Raw genomic sequence first — 18,123 nt, 5'->3', positions numbered from 1 at the left:
TAAGCAATATTGTAATATACAGTCTGCTTGACACCTCATTAATTACACCTACAGACATGACGATATCTAATAATCCAATAATAATTCACTTAATAAAACATACCAAGAAAAGACACTCAAGTATGGTCTAGCGGCAGTACAGCAAATGTGAAATCGTTATGGAAATATTTCACTTTCCAAAACAAAAGTTGGTAGACAAGTCAATCGTGAATACGTGCACCAAAATGTCTCACGAAGCCATATAAGGATAATATGATTCCAAGCAGCCATTTTAAGATGATTGTGGTAGATTCCCAGTGATTCTTTCTCAGTTAAAGAAAATTCATTCCTTGCGGCCAATTTCAACTTAGCAATGTGAAATTCAGGAGATATGTCTATCATGAGTGGCGCGACAGTTTGATGGTTTGCCACGAAGGGGTTATAATCATTTTTACTGCGCAAGTATGATCTGAACTGTCATCAATTTATGCTGATGTAAGATTATAATTACCGTATTTTCCGCACTATAAGGCGCATCTTCAATGACTGGCATATTTAAAAACATTTTTCATATATAAGGTCATTATAAGACGCATAAAATAGGGTGGGTTACGTTATGCATCTATTAGACGGGCTGCGCTAAAGGCTCATTATTTATCCGTGTATAAGGCGCACCTGATTATAAGGCGCACTATCAGCTTTTGAGAAAATTAAAGGCTCTTTGATGCGCCTTATAGTATGGACAATATGGTACAGTAAAGTATTTGTATGGAAAACTACCCCATAAATCTAAAACAAATAAAAAAGTAAGTATAGAGTTAACTAAGTGTGCCTTATTGTGCGCCAAAACCATGCGCTCTTATGGCTATTTTTTTCCACGCCAAGCCAAGCCTGGACTGTAGTAAATAAGGGGATCTCCTCAATTACATGCAACGACATTCTCCAGTTGTTCTCAATCTTTACAAAGCAAGTATAGTATGAAGCGAAACCTCACATGAGGCACACAAGCTCAACAAGAGAATTGGCAGAATCGGGACTTTGATCTCGCCTGGCTCATCCCCGACGTCTTCTCTTCGTGACGGAATACTGGCAACGACTCTGTGTTTGCATAGAAGGGAGGACTTGATTTAGTTGCTGGTGGCATCACAATAACGCAAGCGGGGAGGGGGAGGTGGGGGGGGGGGACTGAAAGCTGTCAAAATGAGATAGCAGAGCTGCTTTGGCGGGAATAAATCAGCTCAACTTGTTGACAAATTGACAGCCTGAGCAAAAGGGTTAACAGTTTCCACCAAAATAAGAAGGACACTGAATACTGCATTCCAAAATGAACTGACAAGATCTCTTCAAAAGGACTAGCAAGTGATACCGCTTCTCTTTTATCTGGTAATAATCTTTACTCAACCTTGATGTAACGAAATAGCCAAGAAGACGAGGGATCTTCTTCCCATCCCCTCTGCCTTTATTTTTACACAGAAGCGTAGCTTTCAGGCGATGGAGACTTTGTATAAGGAGAAGGCTTGAAGGACAGGGAGCGCGTCTCTGGAGACGGCGGGCGGGTTGGCCGGCCGGCCGGCCGACGGCCGATGCCAGGAACAGTGAGGCCGGCCTGTCAGCAGGATGGAATCTATATAGCGCTCCCGGCTGTAACGTGAGATGTGCGGACGCAGCAACACCTTATGGAACACTGTGTGTCTAAAGTTAGTTTCGGCTCGTATAGTCAAGCAGTTTCCCCATTAAATGGTTTAAAAAGCTGGGTGTCTATCAAGGGCATCTGTCTGATACTGTACATGTTCAGCACTTAGAAACAAGAAGAGCCCATGCAGCCTCGTGAAGTGCTCTGCGGACTCTTTCAATTTCAGTGAGCACTCTACATTTGACCATTCTGAACAGTGATAGGGATTCGCCCGGGTACCCTGATGACTGTTCTAGCTATACCTATTCTACCTGTTCCTATGTATTTATTCATCCAGGACCCCTTCTTTCTAGATGAGTGGAATAGGGTATAGCCATGTATGTATGCAGTCACTCACATTTGAAAACTCTACGGGTGTGGTCAGTCATGCCCGCAGATATAGTTACAGGTGTGGTCCACCACTCATGCCCGCAGATATAAAGTTGCAGGTGTGCTTAGGGATGGAATCTCAAGACCTTAAAATAGCTTACTGAGTTGTTAAACCCGAGTATGTAGTTGTTACCTAATACCATAATCATAATTTATTGACACTGCACTGACTGAGACAGACATTTTTAGAGGTCAATAGACAATAAATTTCATGAATAAATAATCAAATCATTTTATTTCATCGTGATGTATTGTTATAATCTAGCATAATTTACAGCAGTATCTATTGTCAAATCCATTGATGAAAGCTAGCAGGAGAAGATCTGCATCTACCTAAAGCATTTTTCAGTTTTCAACTTCAAGATAAGGCGGTACCACAGGGGAAAATAATATGGACAGACTAGTCTAACATTAGAATTTAGATCAAGTCAAAGTAAATCACAATCTCAAACTTATTATAGTTGGATACTCAAATATTACCAGTGTTATATCCCAGAATTTTTTTCAATGTAACTCAGGGGTGGTCAGATTCCCCCCCAAGATCTACTTTTCAAGCAGCAAGCCTCTCGCGATTGACGGGGGTGCGCTCGACACATTGGCCACACCTGAATCAAACGACGAGGTGAATTGATAGTCAAACGTCTTTTTTTTTTTTGTTGCCACACGATCATCCAAAACTGCCTCGCGATTTACGCATTTAGCACCCCTGGTGTAACCGAATTTCCTTTGACATGGCTCATGATGTTGATGACTTTGGACGTAAACGCACTCGCAGTACGTGAAGCAGCTCGGAACATGCGCTTTTGGCATCACTTCCGAACATGCTTAATACGGTTAACTTGCATTTCCTGTTTCCGGGTGAATACTGATTGTTTAGGAACAGGCTTGTTTTGTTAACAACGTTTGTGAAATAAACAAGTAAATTAATGTCAAGACTACACAAGATAAGCGACATCTTTCAATATCTATTTTTTCTACTCGTAACAAATTTTACGCACGTGATTTTCCGTGCTCGACTGTGCAGATTTGGGAGTGCGATGGCGGATGGGAGCGAATGCGCTCGTCAAGTGTGAGTGACTGACTTATGTAAATATTTTTTATTCAAAAACAGGTTTATTGCAATTTGTTCCCAGTCTCAGCTGAAGGTTAGTGCCAAGTTAAACATAAACCAAAATACAAACAACCACAAAGCCTCCACTAGCATAAAATGGGGAACAAGTAGCCTGTTATGCGGCACTGTTGTTACCCTTTCAACAAGATATCTGAACACAAACGGTGCAGCAGGCTACACATGCATACAATATAACAATACACACAGGCTTATATTCTTCATCCTTTGCAAAGAACAACTGCTATTACTCCAGTATTACGAAGCCTAGAAAAGCTGAATCTCCAGCACTGTATTTCCATAGTTTTTCATGTGCAATGTGCACCCATGTATAATACACACCCCCAAAGTTTTTTTGTTTTCTTTGTTTTGGGCATTTTGATTCAGTTCAACGGGGAAAGATGATTTGTTTTGATTTAAAAGTGTGTTCAAGGGATAGCTTAAACTCTCACCTCCAAGCAACGCTGTATAAACATACACTGTTTATAACCCATTTATAAACAAATGTATAAAAAAAAAAAATAGCTAGAAACTGATAAATTAATCGAATAATAGAGTCAAATGACCATCCATAACCTTTAACTTTGATCTTGTAAGCCCAAAACCAACCACGTTTTGCCTAAATTCTAAAAAGTAAACTTTGGCTGAAAATATCACATCTTACCTCCAGGTCGATCATGAGTTCAATAAATCTCTCGCAGTAGTGCACCTTTTCCATGGTGATACTTCCTATATGTGGAAAAAAATGCGAAGTGGGCGAGACAAATAAATGTGAGAAGAGGGCACATGCACACAAACGTGTCAACAACACCAGCATGTGCAGCAGGTGTTGGGAATGATGTGGACCCTGCTGGCTTTGTAACTGTAATATAATGTGTCAGCTCTGAATTCCACATAAACACAGAAATGTTGTGTTTTTAGCATTCCAGGTGGGTGGCCGCGGGGGGCGCTCGGTGTCGGCCCGCGTTACGTGCCGGTGACGGTGTGGCAGCGGGGGCTCGTGCTGCTCCTGCGTGACCCCGAAAAGGGAGGGACGAGCGAATCTGATCGAAAAGGTGACTCTTTTATTCACATTTGATCTGTTATTCCAGGCTGAGTCGCACCACAAATGACGGGGCGTAATAATTCGGATTTACCTGATGCTGGTATTGACTCGAGCACGCTGTGAAACTTTTTAATGAGACACGAGAGGAAGGTTCGCTCCTTATTAGCCCTGAAAGACGCCAACAACAACAAAAAAAAGAACAAAGAAGAAGGGAATCAGAGGCAAGATTTTTGGTTTGTTAGGCCAAACCGAAAGAGAATCTGATTAACTGCTCAGCCGCGTCAGCATCCATCTTGTCGAATTTCTTCTTGATGAGTTTCCAGAACTTCTGCAGCTTGGGTACTTTCTTCAGCTCCTGTTGGAGTCTGGACTGGAGAAACGTGACCCAAAAAAAAAAAAAAAAGTCAATCTTTTTGTCGCTTTCATCTCCTAGATTCAAAACAACTTAGGAGTTCACTTGAAGGTTTCTGGACAAATATGCCTCTAAAGTCAAGAAAACTCTAAAATTCTCCTGCATTGTGAATGTGACTGTGAATGATTATTTGTCTGTATGTGTACTGCGACTAGACGGCAAACAGTCGAGGGTGTCCCCTGTCTCTCTGAGCTGGGTTCAGCGGGTGCACACCGGCGACCCTATTGAGGATAATCACTATAGAAAATGGTTGGGACTCAAATAAAACTTATTAAATCAAACACTCATTTTGCATGACAATGCTATGACTGAGTGAAAGTCTATTGGATTCATTGGTGTTGTTATATAATCAACTATTGGAGGGTTTTGGGAAAATTGTTGCAACTCTCGTAGTTATAACATATTCCTGCTGACATGCACCGTTAACGCTGTGATTCTCATGTACTGTGGAACAAAAAAACTGCTTGGGGAAAGTAGGAGGAAGCCAGAGGACCCAGAGAAAACCCACATATGCACGAAGAGAACAAGCAAATTCCTCAAAGGAAGCCTTGAGCTCGGATTCAAACCCACAGCTTTTCGATATAAACACACAGTGTGCATGAGCTTACTGGTATGAGGCACATCCACATAGGAAGAGAGATGAGCTGCTGCACTTGATCCCGGATCAAATCTACCTCCTGGGATGGAGAGATAGAGAGAGTTAAAGAGGCAACCAATGATTTTTCTTTTTCTTTTAACCACAAACAAAATTCCAGCACTAAAACATTCAGAGGGTTTTATACGGGGGTACATCAATAGAGTATGCAAGCATAATACATTTCAAATGAGGCCTCTGCAGTGCTTCAATGCAGCACTGGACAACGCAGTGACCATATTGTCCTGTAACACAGCAACACTGACACCTTGTGGACAAAATAATGCATTGAGGAATTTATGTGATGAACGGGTGCAGGTTTACTTTTTAAGGAGAGGTAACCAAACATAAACAAAAGCACTGGATGTAAAAACAAATAGAATAGAAAAGTATGAGAAAATAATACTACATGGGCGAAATGATAATAAAATGACACCAAATAGTGGAAAAAAATACAAAACTAAGAGAAAAAAAAACACTGCATTGCTATTCATGTTATCAATGAGATCATTTACATGTACAGTGGTACCTCGGTTTTTGAACGTCTGTGTTTTCGTGCAAATCGGTTTCTGAACGAAAATATTGAGATTTTTTTTGCTGTGGTTTTCAAACAAAAATCGGTATTCGAAGACCCTGACCGGCTGACCCACGACGATTGTGTTATTGTACGCACCCTCGAAGAAAAACGTAAACAACGTAGCACGCACAACCGCGTGCGACGCCACCACTTGACCCACACACTCCTCTGCACGCGGACGTGTTCCGGTAGTGACTTTTTTTTCTTCTTCCAATTGAGCAATATTAACACACATTCGACCAGTCAACAGGCACATATCTAATCATCCACCTCGGTTGCAAAAGTCGGACCGGAACATGAACGAGTGTGGATTCTGCCACGGGTTACGGTTGGGATATTGCAGAAAAACGGAGAATATATATATATATATATATATATATATATATATATATATATTAAATCAATGCAATTAACAACAACAGAATTCCGCCTATAAACGAAAAAAAAAAAATCACGTCTGAGTAAATTAGTAGGAAATTAGCTTGTGTAGCCTACTTTGCTGTCAAAATTCATCTACTGTTATTATTCAGTACATATTGCTTTTGATCCTACAGGTCGCTCGCTATCGCCTGATAATAGCTGATGCAATGCAGTGTAGTCTCCCTCCCCCTAGCAATTTGTGGATGAGATATATGTCACCATACGTACAAGACTATTGAAGCAGTGGTCGAGAAACTCCAGCAGAACCGTTTGCTCTTTCAGCGTGAGGCTGCCGTCGTCGCCCGCCAACAGGGCTTCCATCACGCATTTGAAGAAGAAAGAAAAATGGACGGGCTCCTTTTTGAACACCTGATAAAACAGAGTTAGCGCTTAGTACAGCTGGGGAGTGAAGTACATAAAATAGTACTCTTTACCTCCCAGGCTGGCACATTTTCCCTGAACTTCTCGTTGACTATGCAGCAAATAGACATGAGGAAGGCGTTGCTGGAAACCTCCGGAGTGTAGTTGACCCAAAGGTAGTTTTCCAGGTATTGACTGCAAGGAGATTACAAAATCTATTTAGATTGTCATATTTGTTTGTCATAAAAGGTTGAATGAAATACCGCACCTGAACTCCAGCAACATGATTTTTCTGATGGCAAATCTGGAAAGGAAGTAAACATTGTACCTCCATAATCTAACATAGATTGATGACATCAATTTTAAAAAGTACTTACTTGGACATGAGAATCTCCTTTTCATAAATATCCTCCATCACCTGAATACCAAGAAGGGAACATTTTTAATTATCTTATTTTATTTGTTGTTGTCATCAAATTGAGAGCATGCACACAAACTCACCTTTGGGTCAAACGGCAATTTGTTTTTTGCATGAGGGGCCCAATATTTGTTAGCCAGCTGAAACAAAGCATTTAAAAAAAATAGTAATATGTTAACATATTTTTACAGGTAGGAATTGTTTTGTGTAGTGTAATTTATTGAATGTTGGCACAAAACATAAAAATATAATTCTACATACTAAAGGAAAACACTCCCCCCCCAATATTAATAAATTTACATGGTGGAAAACAATGTTTTAAAAAGTTCCCAAATTCTGTCAGCAGTGGGAAATTGATGGAGATGTTTTATTTTTGGGGGGGAAATGTTAATGTCAAAATTTAATTTCTGAAATCTGTGTAAGATCAAAATACAAAATAAGGGACTGTGGCAAACATCGACAACTATTGCAAATACTATGCGTCATTTTGTTTGTTTTACATGAGAAAAATATAGAAACAAGCAAACTACATGGAATATTCAACACAACAAAATTGAGGAAAAAAATGTAAAATTTGGGGCGAATTCCGTAAAGAGCAAGAACATTTTGGTAGCTTTCTAAAATCATGATTTCCTTCCTTAAACTTGTGTTTTCTTGGGTGACCACATTAAAGATCTGCGTTTACGGTTACCTGCGTGACATATTCGGCATTAATCTGCGACACAGACGGCGCCGCAACCTTTTTAGCCGGGCTTTCCTTCTCCGTCGTGGTTGTCCCGAGCATTATTTTCGACGCCAACTGTTAGCAAAATAGATCACATTGACATTGAGCTTTTATTATTATACACACTATTACGCGAAAAACCGAAATAAATCAAGTACAGCATCGGTATGAGCAACTCGGAAAACCTCTAAGAGCAAAGCTAGAAAGTGCTGAGCATATTGGTACCTTTTAAGGCAGAGGAGCTTTAGCAATATATCAATGAAATGCTTTTGAATGTTATTTTAGTCATAAACTCAAGAATATTAGCACAATAGTCTTGAAATAAGACGACTGCGAATTGATACTTTGCCGGGCTAAAACAATGTGTATGACAATTTCTCCTTATGTTAGCAAGGCGCTACTATCTTATGAGAACTATATTTGAATTAAAAATTAATTATAAAGAGTATAACAAACCTTTCCTTTCCTTTCAGCATGGATGAGGATCAACCGTGTACGCGGTTGAATTACGAATGTACACAACACGCCGAGTGAACGCGCTTCCGGTTAATGTCCTGGAAAAAATGAATTCCGATGGGAAAACAGAACGTCCGAGAACAAAGGTTCCTAGGGTAAAAATACAGGACGTAAATTTTTTTTCCTCAACTTTAAACTAATAAGTAAGTGTTGTTTGGGACAAAACAAAAAGCGAACAAAACATGACGAGTAAATCATAATATAATTATTTGCTGTATTCATTTTAATCAACATTTGAATAAACATTCTTTAAACACAGCAAGTCTCCACAGCACTTACTGCATATTATACTGCATTGCAAATAAATACCAATAAAATAATACAAAATAATGGAAAGGAATCATCAAAAATAATATAAAATTGAATTTTGCTTCCATTGCGTTGGTGGTGTGCAGCACATTTGTTGTTTTTGAAAACAATGCTGCTAATCTGATTCATGACTCAATGACTATATTTGACTATATTTTTAATCAGTGGAAATGTACATTGATTCAATTAAATGTATATTACATTTAAAATAATACTAATAAAAACTCATTTACATATGATACTTTGTTTGATTAGTTTATTAAATGCAAATTTATTTTTCCAGTAGGGGAGCTTGTCCAAACATATATATATATATATATGTATGATCAAATATACTAAATGCATTCATTTATACTGTAATTATATATTGTACTGTAATTCGACGAACCAAATGCTATTGTTCATAAAAACTAGAAATTACATATAGAAAAAAATGCTTGCAAATAAAAACTGATTGATTAAAAAAAAATTACTGGATGTATATTTTAACCAAAATATATACAAGCAAAAATATGTTTAATAAGATGTAATAATATACATTGTAAAACAAAATATAAAGACTAAATTCGCTCATGGAAAATGTTTTGAGGGGGGAAACAAGTTTAATGTAAAAATATTGCTCGGGTGAATCCATCTTTTTTTTGTGGGTGGGTGTGAATTACTTATTTTGGACAGCAGAGGGAGACACATACCATCCAATAGACTTATTGTAGGACCAGTTTTGAGTTGAGAGGCGAGCCTTTGACCTCAACACAATTTAGGCTTTCAAAATACAAAAGCCATTATGAAAACAAAACAAACAAAACCAAAAGATGTCAGGAGGTGTGAGGTCACCCCCAAAACTCCCTTAACTGTATATAGGAGGCAGTGGAGGAATCCACACATCCACACACACGCGGCCCACATAAACACATCATCGGCCTGCTTGGCCTGAAGGAAAAAGCACACAGTTAAGTCCATGTGCAAGGCCAAAATGACAAGAGCCGCAGGCTGCTTGGTGCGAGGCGGTACACAAAGGACAACAATGTTGGTCACCCAAAAAAAAAAAAAAAAAAGCCACTTTTGTACGCGGAGCGGTCACAGCCTGGCAGAAAACGGACGCACGAGAAAAGCAAATGTCACCCTGTCTTTAGTCATTTTGCGAGGCTGGACACAAAGAGCGTCTGTCGCGGAAGATCACGTCGGCGCGGCCGCGATGGGCATGATTTCGTCCTTGTGGCTTTTGTTGGCATCTGTATGGAAAAACAAATATTTACGGAAACATTCCACAAGTGGTAGGCTTACGGTTTACAGGAAAACACCGCCTTGTGTTTATTTTGTTGTGTTTACCGGCAAGGGTAAGAACACTAAGCCTATCCTCACACTAGCAAAAGCGGCTAATATTAATGAGTCTGACAGCAAAACAAATATCGCCCCATTGACAATTTGCCATCAACGTTCAATTGAAAAACCCGTAGATAATTTTCGATTGGCTTCTAAAAAGAAAATCCCATTGACATTTTGACGTCCACCATCTTTTCCATTTTAAATCACTGAGACAATTTTCCATTGTCGCCATAGAAAACTGCATAAACTGTTAACAAAAAAAAAAAAAAAAAAAAAAAACAACAAGTGACAATTTAGACTTTACCATTGAAAATCCTGAAAGAATGTCCAACCACCTTTTGACATTTTCATCCCGTGGACATTTTAATATCGTTTCCATGGAAAATCCCACAGAGAATTTGCCATCAACGTTTTCACTGTGAATCTCGTGGCGTGACAATCTTGACCATCTTTGCAAAATCTAACATGAGATAGCAAGAATTGATGCATACGACGAATAACTTAATTGTCAATGATGTTTTTTTTTTACAGATTCCCCAGTTATCAAACCATTTTCGTAGCCGCTTATCCTCATAAGGGTCGCGGGGAGTGATGGACCCTATTCCAGTCAACGGGCAGGAGGCGGGGTACACCCTGAACTGGTTGCCAGCCAATCACAGGGCACATGGAGACAGACAGTTGCACTCACAATCACACCTAGGGGCAATTTTAAGTGTCAAATTAATGTCACAGGTTTTTGGGATGTGGGAGGAAACCGGAGTGCCCGGAGAAAACCCACGCAGGCACGGGGAGAACATGCAAACTCCACACAGGTGGATCCGGGATTGAACCTGGGACCTCAGAACTGTGAGGGCAACGCTTTACTAGCTGATCCACCGTGCCGGGCCATTTTAAATCCCTTGGACAATTTTCCATAGCTTTCGACAGTTTCATCCCTTGGACATATGATTATCGTTTCCACCGAAAATCCCGCAGAGAATTTGCCATCAACATTTCTGTCACGACCCATCGGAACGGAGGGTGGACCCAAATGAAACGGAGGGTGGACCCAAATGCAGGTGTACACGGGAGACGCAGAGGTAATTCGGGAAAAACGTTTATTAATCCAAGGTTGGGGATCGGGCAGGCAGTCAGGTAAAGCAGCGGTAATCAGGACGTCGGGCGTAGAGAGCAGATCAGCGGGCAGGCAGGAGTCGGTACACGTGAGATCGATCAAGGAAGGCAGGAGTGTCAAAGCAGTAGACAACTTGAGAGTGCTTGCAAATGCTGCGACAATCTTAACAAAATATAACGTCAGGTGGCAAGAATTGATGCATACAACAAAATAACCCAATTGTCAGTGACATTTTTATTCAACTTTACAGGTTCCAGAGTTTATTAATGTAATATTAGAAGACAATATCATATTTAACAGTACATGCATCCAAAATGACAGGATAACAAGAATGAACGCATATCGATAAATACTCAACTCCACTGCCATCAACGTTTTCTTTCAAAGGGTTAACTTCGTAAATCCCACAGACAACTCAAAGAAGCTCCGAGACTGTTCATAGTGACGATAAAAGCGTGTTTTTTGACCGAATATCGAGTTGGAGCAAAAGAATGAAGGGACATCCATTGCCATCATCATTTTCAATAAAAGCTTTTTTTTTTTTTTAAACTTTGTATTGTAAATCCCATCAACAACACCTAATAATTGTTAACCAGATGACACAGACTGGCTAATGCTAACCGGATCATGCTAATTAGTGATGCTAACCATATGATTTGAATCATTCATGCAAACTAGATGACACGAACTGGCTGATATTAATCATAACCAGGTGACAATAACTAAATAATTCTAACCTGATGATGCTACACCCCCCCCCAAAAAAAAAAAACAGCTTATGCTAACTCGATAATACTAATCATTGATAGCCAAGTCAAACTTTAGACACCGTCCATCATGGCGACAAATGTGGAAACAATCATTTGTCCTCAGTACGCTGGCCAGCGAGTTTACGAACGATAACGTTGGATAGCGATAATAAATGCATAGAAACGAGCAACAAACTCCACCGTCATAATTTTACTGAAATTTAAAAAAAAAAAAAAATAATCCATTCTAAATCCCATTAAGAAATTGTAACATCCTGAGATTGTCCACATTGATCGAGTTTGTGTAGATGATGAAAGGATGATTTGATGGTCGTATCAATAATAAGAAAATCTATTTCTAGACACACACCCCTTTAATAATAAACAGCTACACGCTCATAGAACATTACCCTCGCTCGCTCATAAAGAATTGCTTGTTTGCGTTGTTCAACCCGCAATAAAAGAAAAATCTCCAGGCTCCGTTGGCTGCCTCCATTGTTCAATTTTTGATCGCGACAATCAAAACAACGGCGAGGCGGGGTCCAGGATCGATACGCGGGCCCGATTCCCGCCGCCGTCTCGGGCGCGTCGGGGATAGAATTGGCGGAGTGAAGATGAATTCCAACTCGGGTTCATCAATACGGTTCATGATCTTTGAGAAAAGAAATGTTCCAGGAGCGTTAATAGTGTTATTTTCTCTGCACGCACGTACACACAGACACACACGGGCTTAATTCCTTGCCTGCAGCAGTGTGAGCTGAAGTCCCTCTCCTATTAACCAGGCCGCCTTAGAATCAATGGAAAACATAAAGAGGCTTAATCTTTTCGGGTGCCTGCTGCTGATTGCCTATTACACAATAATAACACACCTCCAGTCCCGCGGAGCACGAGAGGGAGACACACACTCACCCCGACAGACACAAGCTGGTAGAACGCAAAGTAAATCTGTTGCTTTACGACGTCTACAGTATATGGGTTTATAGGTGTTAGCTAGCAAGTGTGCTAAGTGAACAAAGTCATAGAGCACTGGTGTCAAAGTTAAAGCCTGAGGGCCCACCTCATGATGTCATGTGGCCCGCGAAGCCAAATCGAGAGTGTCAATTTCAATTATTCTCGTAAAATTCTGCACAAACATGTCAAATTGTCACGCATCATAAATGATCAAGTTGAGCTATTACAAGCATTTTTGTGTTACCAAACACGAACGGTTGAAACACACATCAGCGTTGATTTCTGATTCCAAAAGGAGACCATAAATTGATGATGTAAATACGATGAGACGATTACATATTTGTATTGTTTCACATACATAACGGTGCTCTGAGGGAAACCGGAACCACAATGTGCCCCGCGGGAAAAATGAGTTTGAAACCCCTGTCATAGAGGATTCCTTTGGTAGAACCTTCGTCTTTCGCGCTGGGATTTGTTCCGGAATGGCCAAAAAGCCTTTATTTGATCCGACTACATTTTCGATATAGCCATTTTTGGCCATCTCTGCAATTTTAGTTAAAGTAAATTGTTGTATTAATTGCCACAGATGGAAGCAAAGAGATACTTTTGTCTAATTGAAGCTCCTTAACGCACTTCAAATGTTTTTTTTTTTTGTCAACAAGTTTCCACCGGATGGCGTCGAAGCAATACTGTTTTGCTTTGTCCTGAGCACAATAATAACAAATTGTTGTTTTTCACCCAAAAAAACAGAAGACAGGTTCCTCAAGAGAATTTGGTGATTGAAAACCATCAAAAGTAGGTTACAAAGCCGTTTGCGCACTACATTGGATTTTTGTGGCGTCCACCACAGGGCGGCAAAAGGACGATGTGGGCCCTGGTGCAAGCGTGTCCACATTCGCCATTGGTTGCTAAGATAACGAACAGGTACTAGCCTGGTGCCTTTTCCCACTGGTTTGAACATAAAGTTATTACAAAAAAGCCCTTCTTTTGCTTACAGGACGAAACATGATACAAGTGAAAAATGTGGTTATGCTATATTTTATTTTACACAAATCAACAATCATGTTCCCAACACTATTATCCAAATTTGTACTGCAATTTCCGGCCTATAACCCACGACGTTTTTCACACGCATTCAACTCTGCTGCTTATCCAGTGATGCGGCTAATTTGGGCATTTTTTTCTAATGGCCGCAAGGGGCCACTCGAGCAGAAAAGGTAAGACTGAGACTGGTGGAATATATGTGGCGGGGAAGTGACTTTTACCGGTCCGGCCCTGTTAGCGCTGCGGTCGCGTGTTACTGCCGTGTCTCAGTGATTTTTACCGGTATGTTTTTTTTTTTAACTGGCACTGTTAGCGCAGTGCTAGCGTTAGCACATTGCCGCTAGCGTTAAACTCTGTGTACCGTGTTTCTTTGTAAATATCTCGTGTTAAAATGTGGGTTTCAATGTGGGCACTTGCGGCTTTTACACAGTTGCGGCGTGCGTACGTACGTAGGTACCAAATGGTATTTCCTTGACAAATGTACCGGGTGAGGCTTATAACCAGGTGCGCTCTGTAGTTCGGGAATTGACGGTATATTCAATCCTGGCTTTCAGGGTGCTGGAAAGTGAAGCTGGTACAGTGCATTAGGGGGAGAGGCATTACAGGGGCCGAGTCTGTCAGGTGTTGGGTTTTAGAACCAAGGCACAAAATGTAGAAGATCTGTTATTCACAGAGTAATGACAAACAAAATACTTTGGGTTTTTTTTCATCCAAAAAAATATTTACAATGACAAAAAGAAGAGAGAGGAGAGCAAGGGGGAGAATGTATCACATAGGAAAGGCAATCAACTTTAAAAATGTTCATATTCGTAATTCTGGCAAGTATATTAGTGAATATTCCGCCCATAATCGGGTCATGTTGACCCTGTAGTTTGATTCCAAAGTATGAAGGCAAACAACCTTAAAACTCAGTCACTGCTCCAATACTTCTGGGCCAACAGTATTTCAAGACCTTAACACCAATCCCATACTTGTGTAAATCCATCAACAAAACCTGATAGCCAAACTCCGGTATTGTGCATGGCCCAAGGGTTTGTTCTAGAAGCTCAGCCAACAGGACAGGTGGAGGATGTTGGAACCGGGCAAGGCCAGGACTGGAACCAGAGCCACGGAAGGACTGGAGTCCCCCAGGAGATTTTTCAAAGAATCTTCAAGTCCTGGTGGAGGAAGGAGGGTGACATTAGAGCGTCGCTCCCAAACAGGGCTGGACTTAAACCCTACGACGGGGGAGCTAGTCACAAATTATTGATATTCTTAAACCCTCTTTACATTCATTGCAATGTCGACATATGTTAGAAAGGATTAAATTCCACATACAGACAAGCCGACGTGTGTGAACAGGCGGGGTGGGGGGGGGGTGGGGGGGGTTCTGTCTTTATTGGAGACAGTTGTTGTCATCCGTGTGCGTGTTGCCGGACTACAGATGGAAAGCGGACATATGAGAATTGACGCAGCCAACGTCTCGATGACAGCCCGTCTATTTAGCGGCGGCCCGCTGGGATTACCGTCCGGTCCCGAGCCGTGACGCTAATTGGTCACAAGTGTGCCTGTCTCACGGTTGGCTCATTTCTTTCAAAAAGGAGACACGCAAAGTAAGTAAGTAAGGCTAGGCCACTTGGGCACAAACACCGAAGTAATCATACGATTAACCCCAAAAGATCGCGAGCGGGCCCTGCTGCGAATAGTAAGCGATCGTCTTCTGTTTTGGTGAGCAACATACCGTAATTTCCGGCCTACAAGCCGTGACTTTTTTCACACGCTTTCAACCCTGCGGTTCATGCCGTGAAGCGGCTAATTACTGCATTTTTTCCTAATGGCCGCAAGGGAAAACTTAAGGGGAAAAGGTAAGAATGAGACCGATGGAATATACGTGCCGAGGAAGTAACTTTTACTGGCCCTGGTAGCGCTGTGCTAGCGTTAGCGCTGTGCTAGCATGTTGTTGCTGTGTTACTGGCATGTCTCAGTGATATCAACAGGCCTTGTTAGCGCTGCGCTAGTGTTAGCGCTGTGCTAGCGTGTTGCTACTGTGTTATTAGCGTGTCTCAGCGATATTTACCGGCCCTGGTAGCGTCAGCGCTAGCTTACCGTCTTTCTCTGTAAATATCTCGTGTTTCAATGTGGGCACTTGCAGCTTTTACACAGCTGCGGCGTACGTATGTACCAAATGGTATTTCCTTTACAAATGTACTCGGTGAGGCTTAAAAAGGCCGGGATCTACGGTAGTTTAAATGGGCTCAGTTATGAATTATTTAATGTCTGGGGGAAAATTAGCATCTACGACGTGAGAATTACAGTTCCAGATTTTGCTTAGTTTTGATGTATAGTTGTCAAAAGAGGATGATGGCACCGGTGTTTAAAAATTGTTTGGATTGAGCCGTTTGCGATGTTCACCTAACGCTGCGAATGTCATGTGAGTAACGGCGCACGTGACCCAAGAGAACCCCGCGAGCACTTCTCGTTAAGGCCGCCGTGCGACTGGAGGATTATCGTGATTAATAGCCGATACCTTCGGGGCTCATTGGGCTTTTAAAGGAGTGGTCAAAGCCCGGAGGCAAGCGAGTTTTTAGTTGTGCTAGGCTGACTCCCAAATGGATCAAATTAGTCAAATGAACTGGCGATTATAGCAAGTGTTGACCCAGTGAACATTGTTCACTCGAGGCGGCCGATGAGTAAAAACGCCGAGGGGGCGCCGAAAGACCTCTTTACGATTCATTTTTTTTTTATATGTCCTCTTTCCAGAATTGGAAAAAGTTCTTCGCTTCTCGTCACCCTTACGGGCGTCCAAGTTTTGTTCCGCCCGATTACGTACTGTCAGGTTGGCTGCGTGCACAACTGGGTTTCTTCTCCACACCGTGACTGCCGTGGGAAGAACAGATACTTAAGAGTCATAATTAAAATACTTAAGTACAGATATCTTAAAAATCTACTCCCCACTATTGATTATTTCAGTAAAATATGCATGATTTACGTTTAATTGGCCCCAAAAATGTCACACAAGTCATACTTCTGCCCTTCGCTGCAAAAAGTTAAACGAGGGCTCCATTTTGGAGACGGGAAGGGCTTTTGGATCGTAAGTAACAAGTTGAGACAAGATCTTTAAAGGTTTCATTCGGAGCATATGTCACGTCTATCAGCTGTGAACCGTCACGCAAATAATGGAAAAAGGGGACGCGGGGGTGGGGGTCACATTTTACGTCGCCCGCGCTCTGACAGCTGCACCTCGTGAAACCGGGAGCGCCGACGCCAGGGGTGTTACTTTTTTCCCCCTTTTGACTTTTCGGATTCATCGCCCCAATGAGAGCGAGCTGTGACCCATGAAGACGCCCAAGGGTGAGCTTTGGGGCACAGCGGGCTTTGCTTCTTGTGCGTGCGAGACAATTCCAGCTCCTCCGTGATGAGTCAGGGTTGCAAGAACGCGGCATTATCAAAGTGTTGAATTTGCTCCAGTTAACCAGTAACACGGTAATCCATATTTACACGCCTCCAAAAGTATTGGAACTGTGATGCCAGAAGCTTGTTTTTTTTTTTCTGAAAACATTTGGGTTCGAGTATAACACGTGTTTTCAGGTTTTTACATCTAGATCAGATACACAACTTGGAAAATAGCACTTTTTGGCTGATGCCTGGTTTTACATTTGCTCGTGAAAACTATGTTTATATTAGTGTAAATAACATTAACACCAGAAAGGCTGCTATGGGTAAAAAAAAAAAGGGATGAGAATACAGTGAAGCCTAAGTCTAACGTCCCCGTTTTCAAACGAAAACGTCAAGATTTTTTAGCTTCTGTTTTCGAACGAAAATCGGAACTCGAATGCCCCCGACAAAACCCGTAAATAACATATTGCGCGCGGCCAGACCAGATGACCCACGACAGGCTTTGTTGTGAATTCCCACACCGTCGAAAATCGGTACTTGAACGCCCCCGACAAAACCCGGAAATAACATAATGCGCGCGGCGCATGCAGCTGACCCACCCAAGACGCGTTTTGTTATTGTCTATTCAAATGCCCCTGAAAAAATCCTGGAAATAACATCGCCCGCGGCACAAGCAGTTGACCTACCCACGACGCGTTTTGTTATTGTCTTTTGCAGGGGTCACCAACACGGTGCCCGCGGGTGAATGGTAGCCCGCGAGGACCATATAAGGCGCCCGCGAGGTATGTTCTAAAAATACCATAGGCCACAAATTGTTACGATTATTTGTGCTTTAAATTCTGAATCTGACTTGCTTACGTGAATTAAAATGTTAAAATACCTGGAATGTCATTTACTAGAATAAATTAAAACCAAAATATTTTATGTATGTGTAATGAACTGGGTCTAAAATGAAAAATTAAACAGGTCACGTAGCCCTTCATGCGATCGGTGCTCACGA

General features: G+C 41.4%; 2 protein-coding genes across 5 annotated transcripts in view; both read right to left on the bottom strand.

Moving 5' to 3' along the window:
* aqr (aquarius intron-binding spliceosomal factor) overlaps positions 1 to 8,313 on the bottom strand; it is a 64,497-nt gene extending 56,184 nt beyond the window's left edge. Inside the window, exons 1-11 of the mRNA XM_061843886.1 lie at positions 8,196 to 8,313; positions 7,707 to 7,814; positions 7,099 to 7,155; positions 6,975 to 7,015; positions 6,866 to 6,901; positions 6,672 to 6,792; positions 6,466 to 6,606; positions 5,215 to 5,283; positions 4,464 to 4,564; positions 4,286 to 4,362; positions 3,814 to 3,878 (exon numbers count right to left, since the gene is read on the bottom strand). Of these exons, the coding sequence (XP_061699870.1) occupies positions 3,814 to 3,878; positions 4,286 to 4,362; positions 4,464 to 4,564; positions 5,215 to 5,283; positions 6,466 to 6,606; positions 6,672 to 6,792; positions 6,866 to 6,901; positions 6,975 to 7,015; positions 7,099 to 7,155; positions 7,707 to 7,799 (801 nt within the window). The 5' untranslated portion in view covers positions 7,800 to 7,814; positions 8,196 to 8,313. The remainder of the gene's footprint in view (positions 1 to 3,813; positions 3,879 to 4,285; positions 4,363 to 4,463; positions 4,565 to 5,214; positions 5,284 to 6,465; positions 6,607 to 6,671; positions 6,793 to 6,865; positions 6,902 to 6,974; positions 7,016 to 7,098; positions 7,156 to 7,706; positions 7,815 to 8,195) is intronic.
* A 2,935-nt stretch (positions 8,314 to 11,248) lies between these two features.
* The window catches only part of dph6 (diphthamine biosynthesis 6), a 217,914-nt gene continuing 211,039 nt past the window's right edge, over positions 11,249 to 18,123 (bottom strand). For all 4 annotated transcript variants that reach the window (XM_061843082.1, XM_061843081.1, XM_061843080.1 and 1 more), the window contains one exon: positions 11,249 to 14,905. In XM_061843082.1, the coding sequence (XP_061699066.1) occupies positions 14,787 to 14,905 (119 nt within the window). In that variant the 3' untranslated portion in view covers positions 11,249 to 14,786. The remainder of the gene's footprint in view (positions 14,906 to 18,123) is intronic.

Source organism: Syngnathoides biaculeatus, chromosome 15, assembly GCF_019802595.1.
Source record: "Syngnathoides biaculeatus isolate LvHL_M chromosome 15, ASM1980259v1, whole genome shotgun sequence".
Lineage (NCBI taxonomy): Eukaryota > Metazoa > Chordata > Actinopteri > Syngnathiformes > Syngnathidae > Syngnathoides > Syngnathoides biaculeatus.
This window is presented reverse-complemented; position numbering and strand designations above follow the sequence as displayed.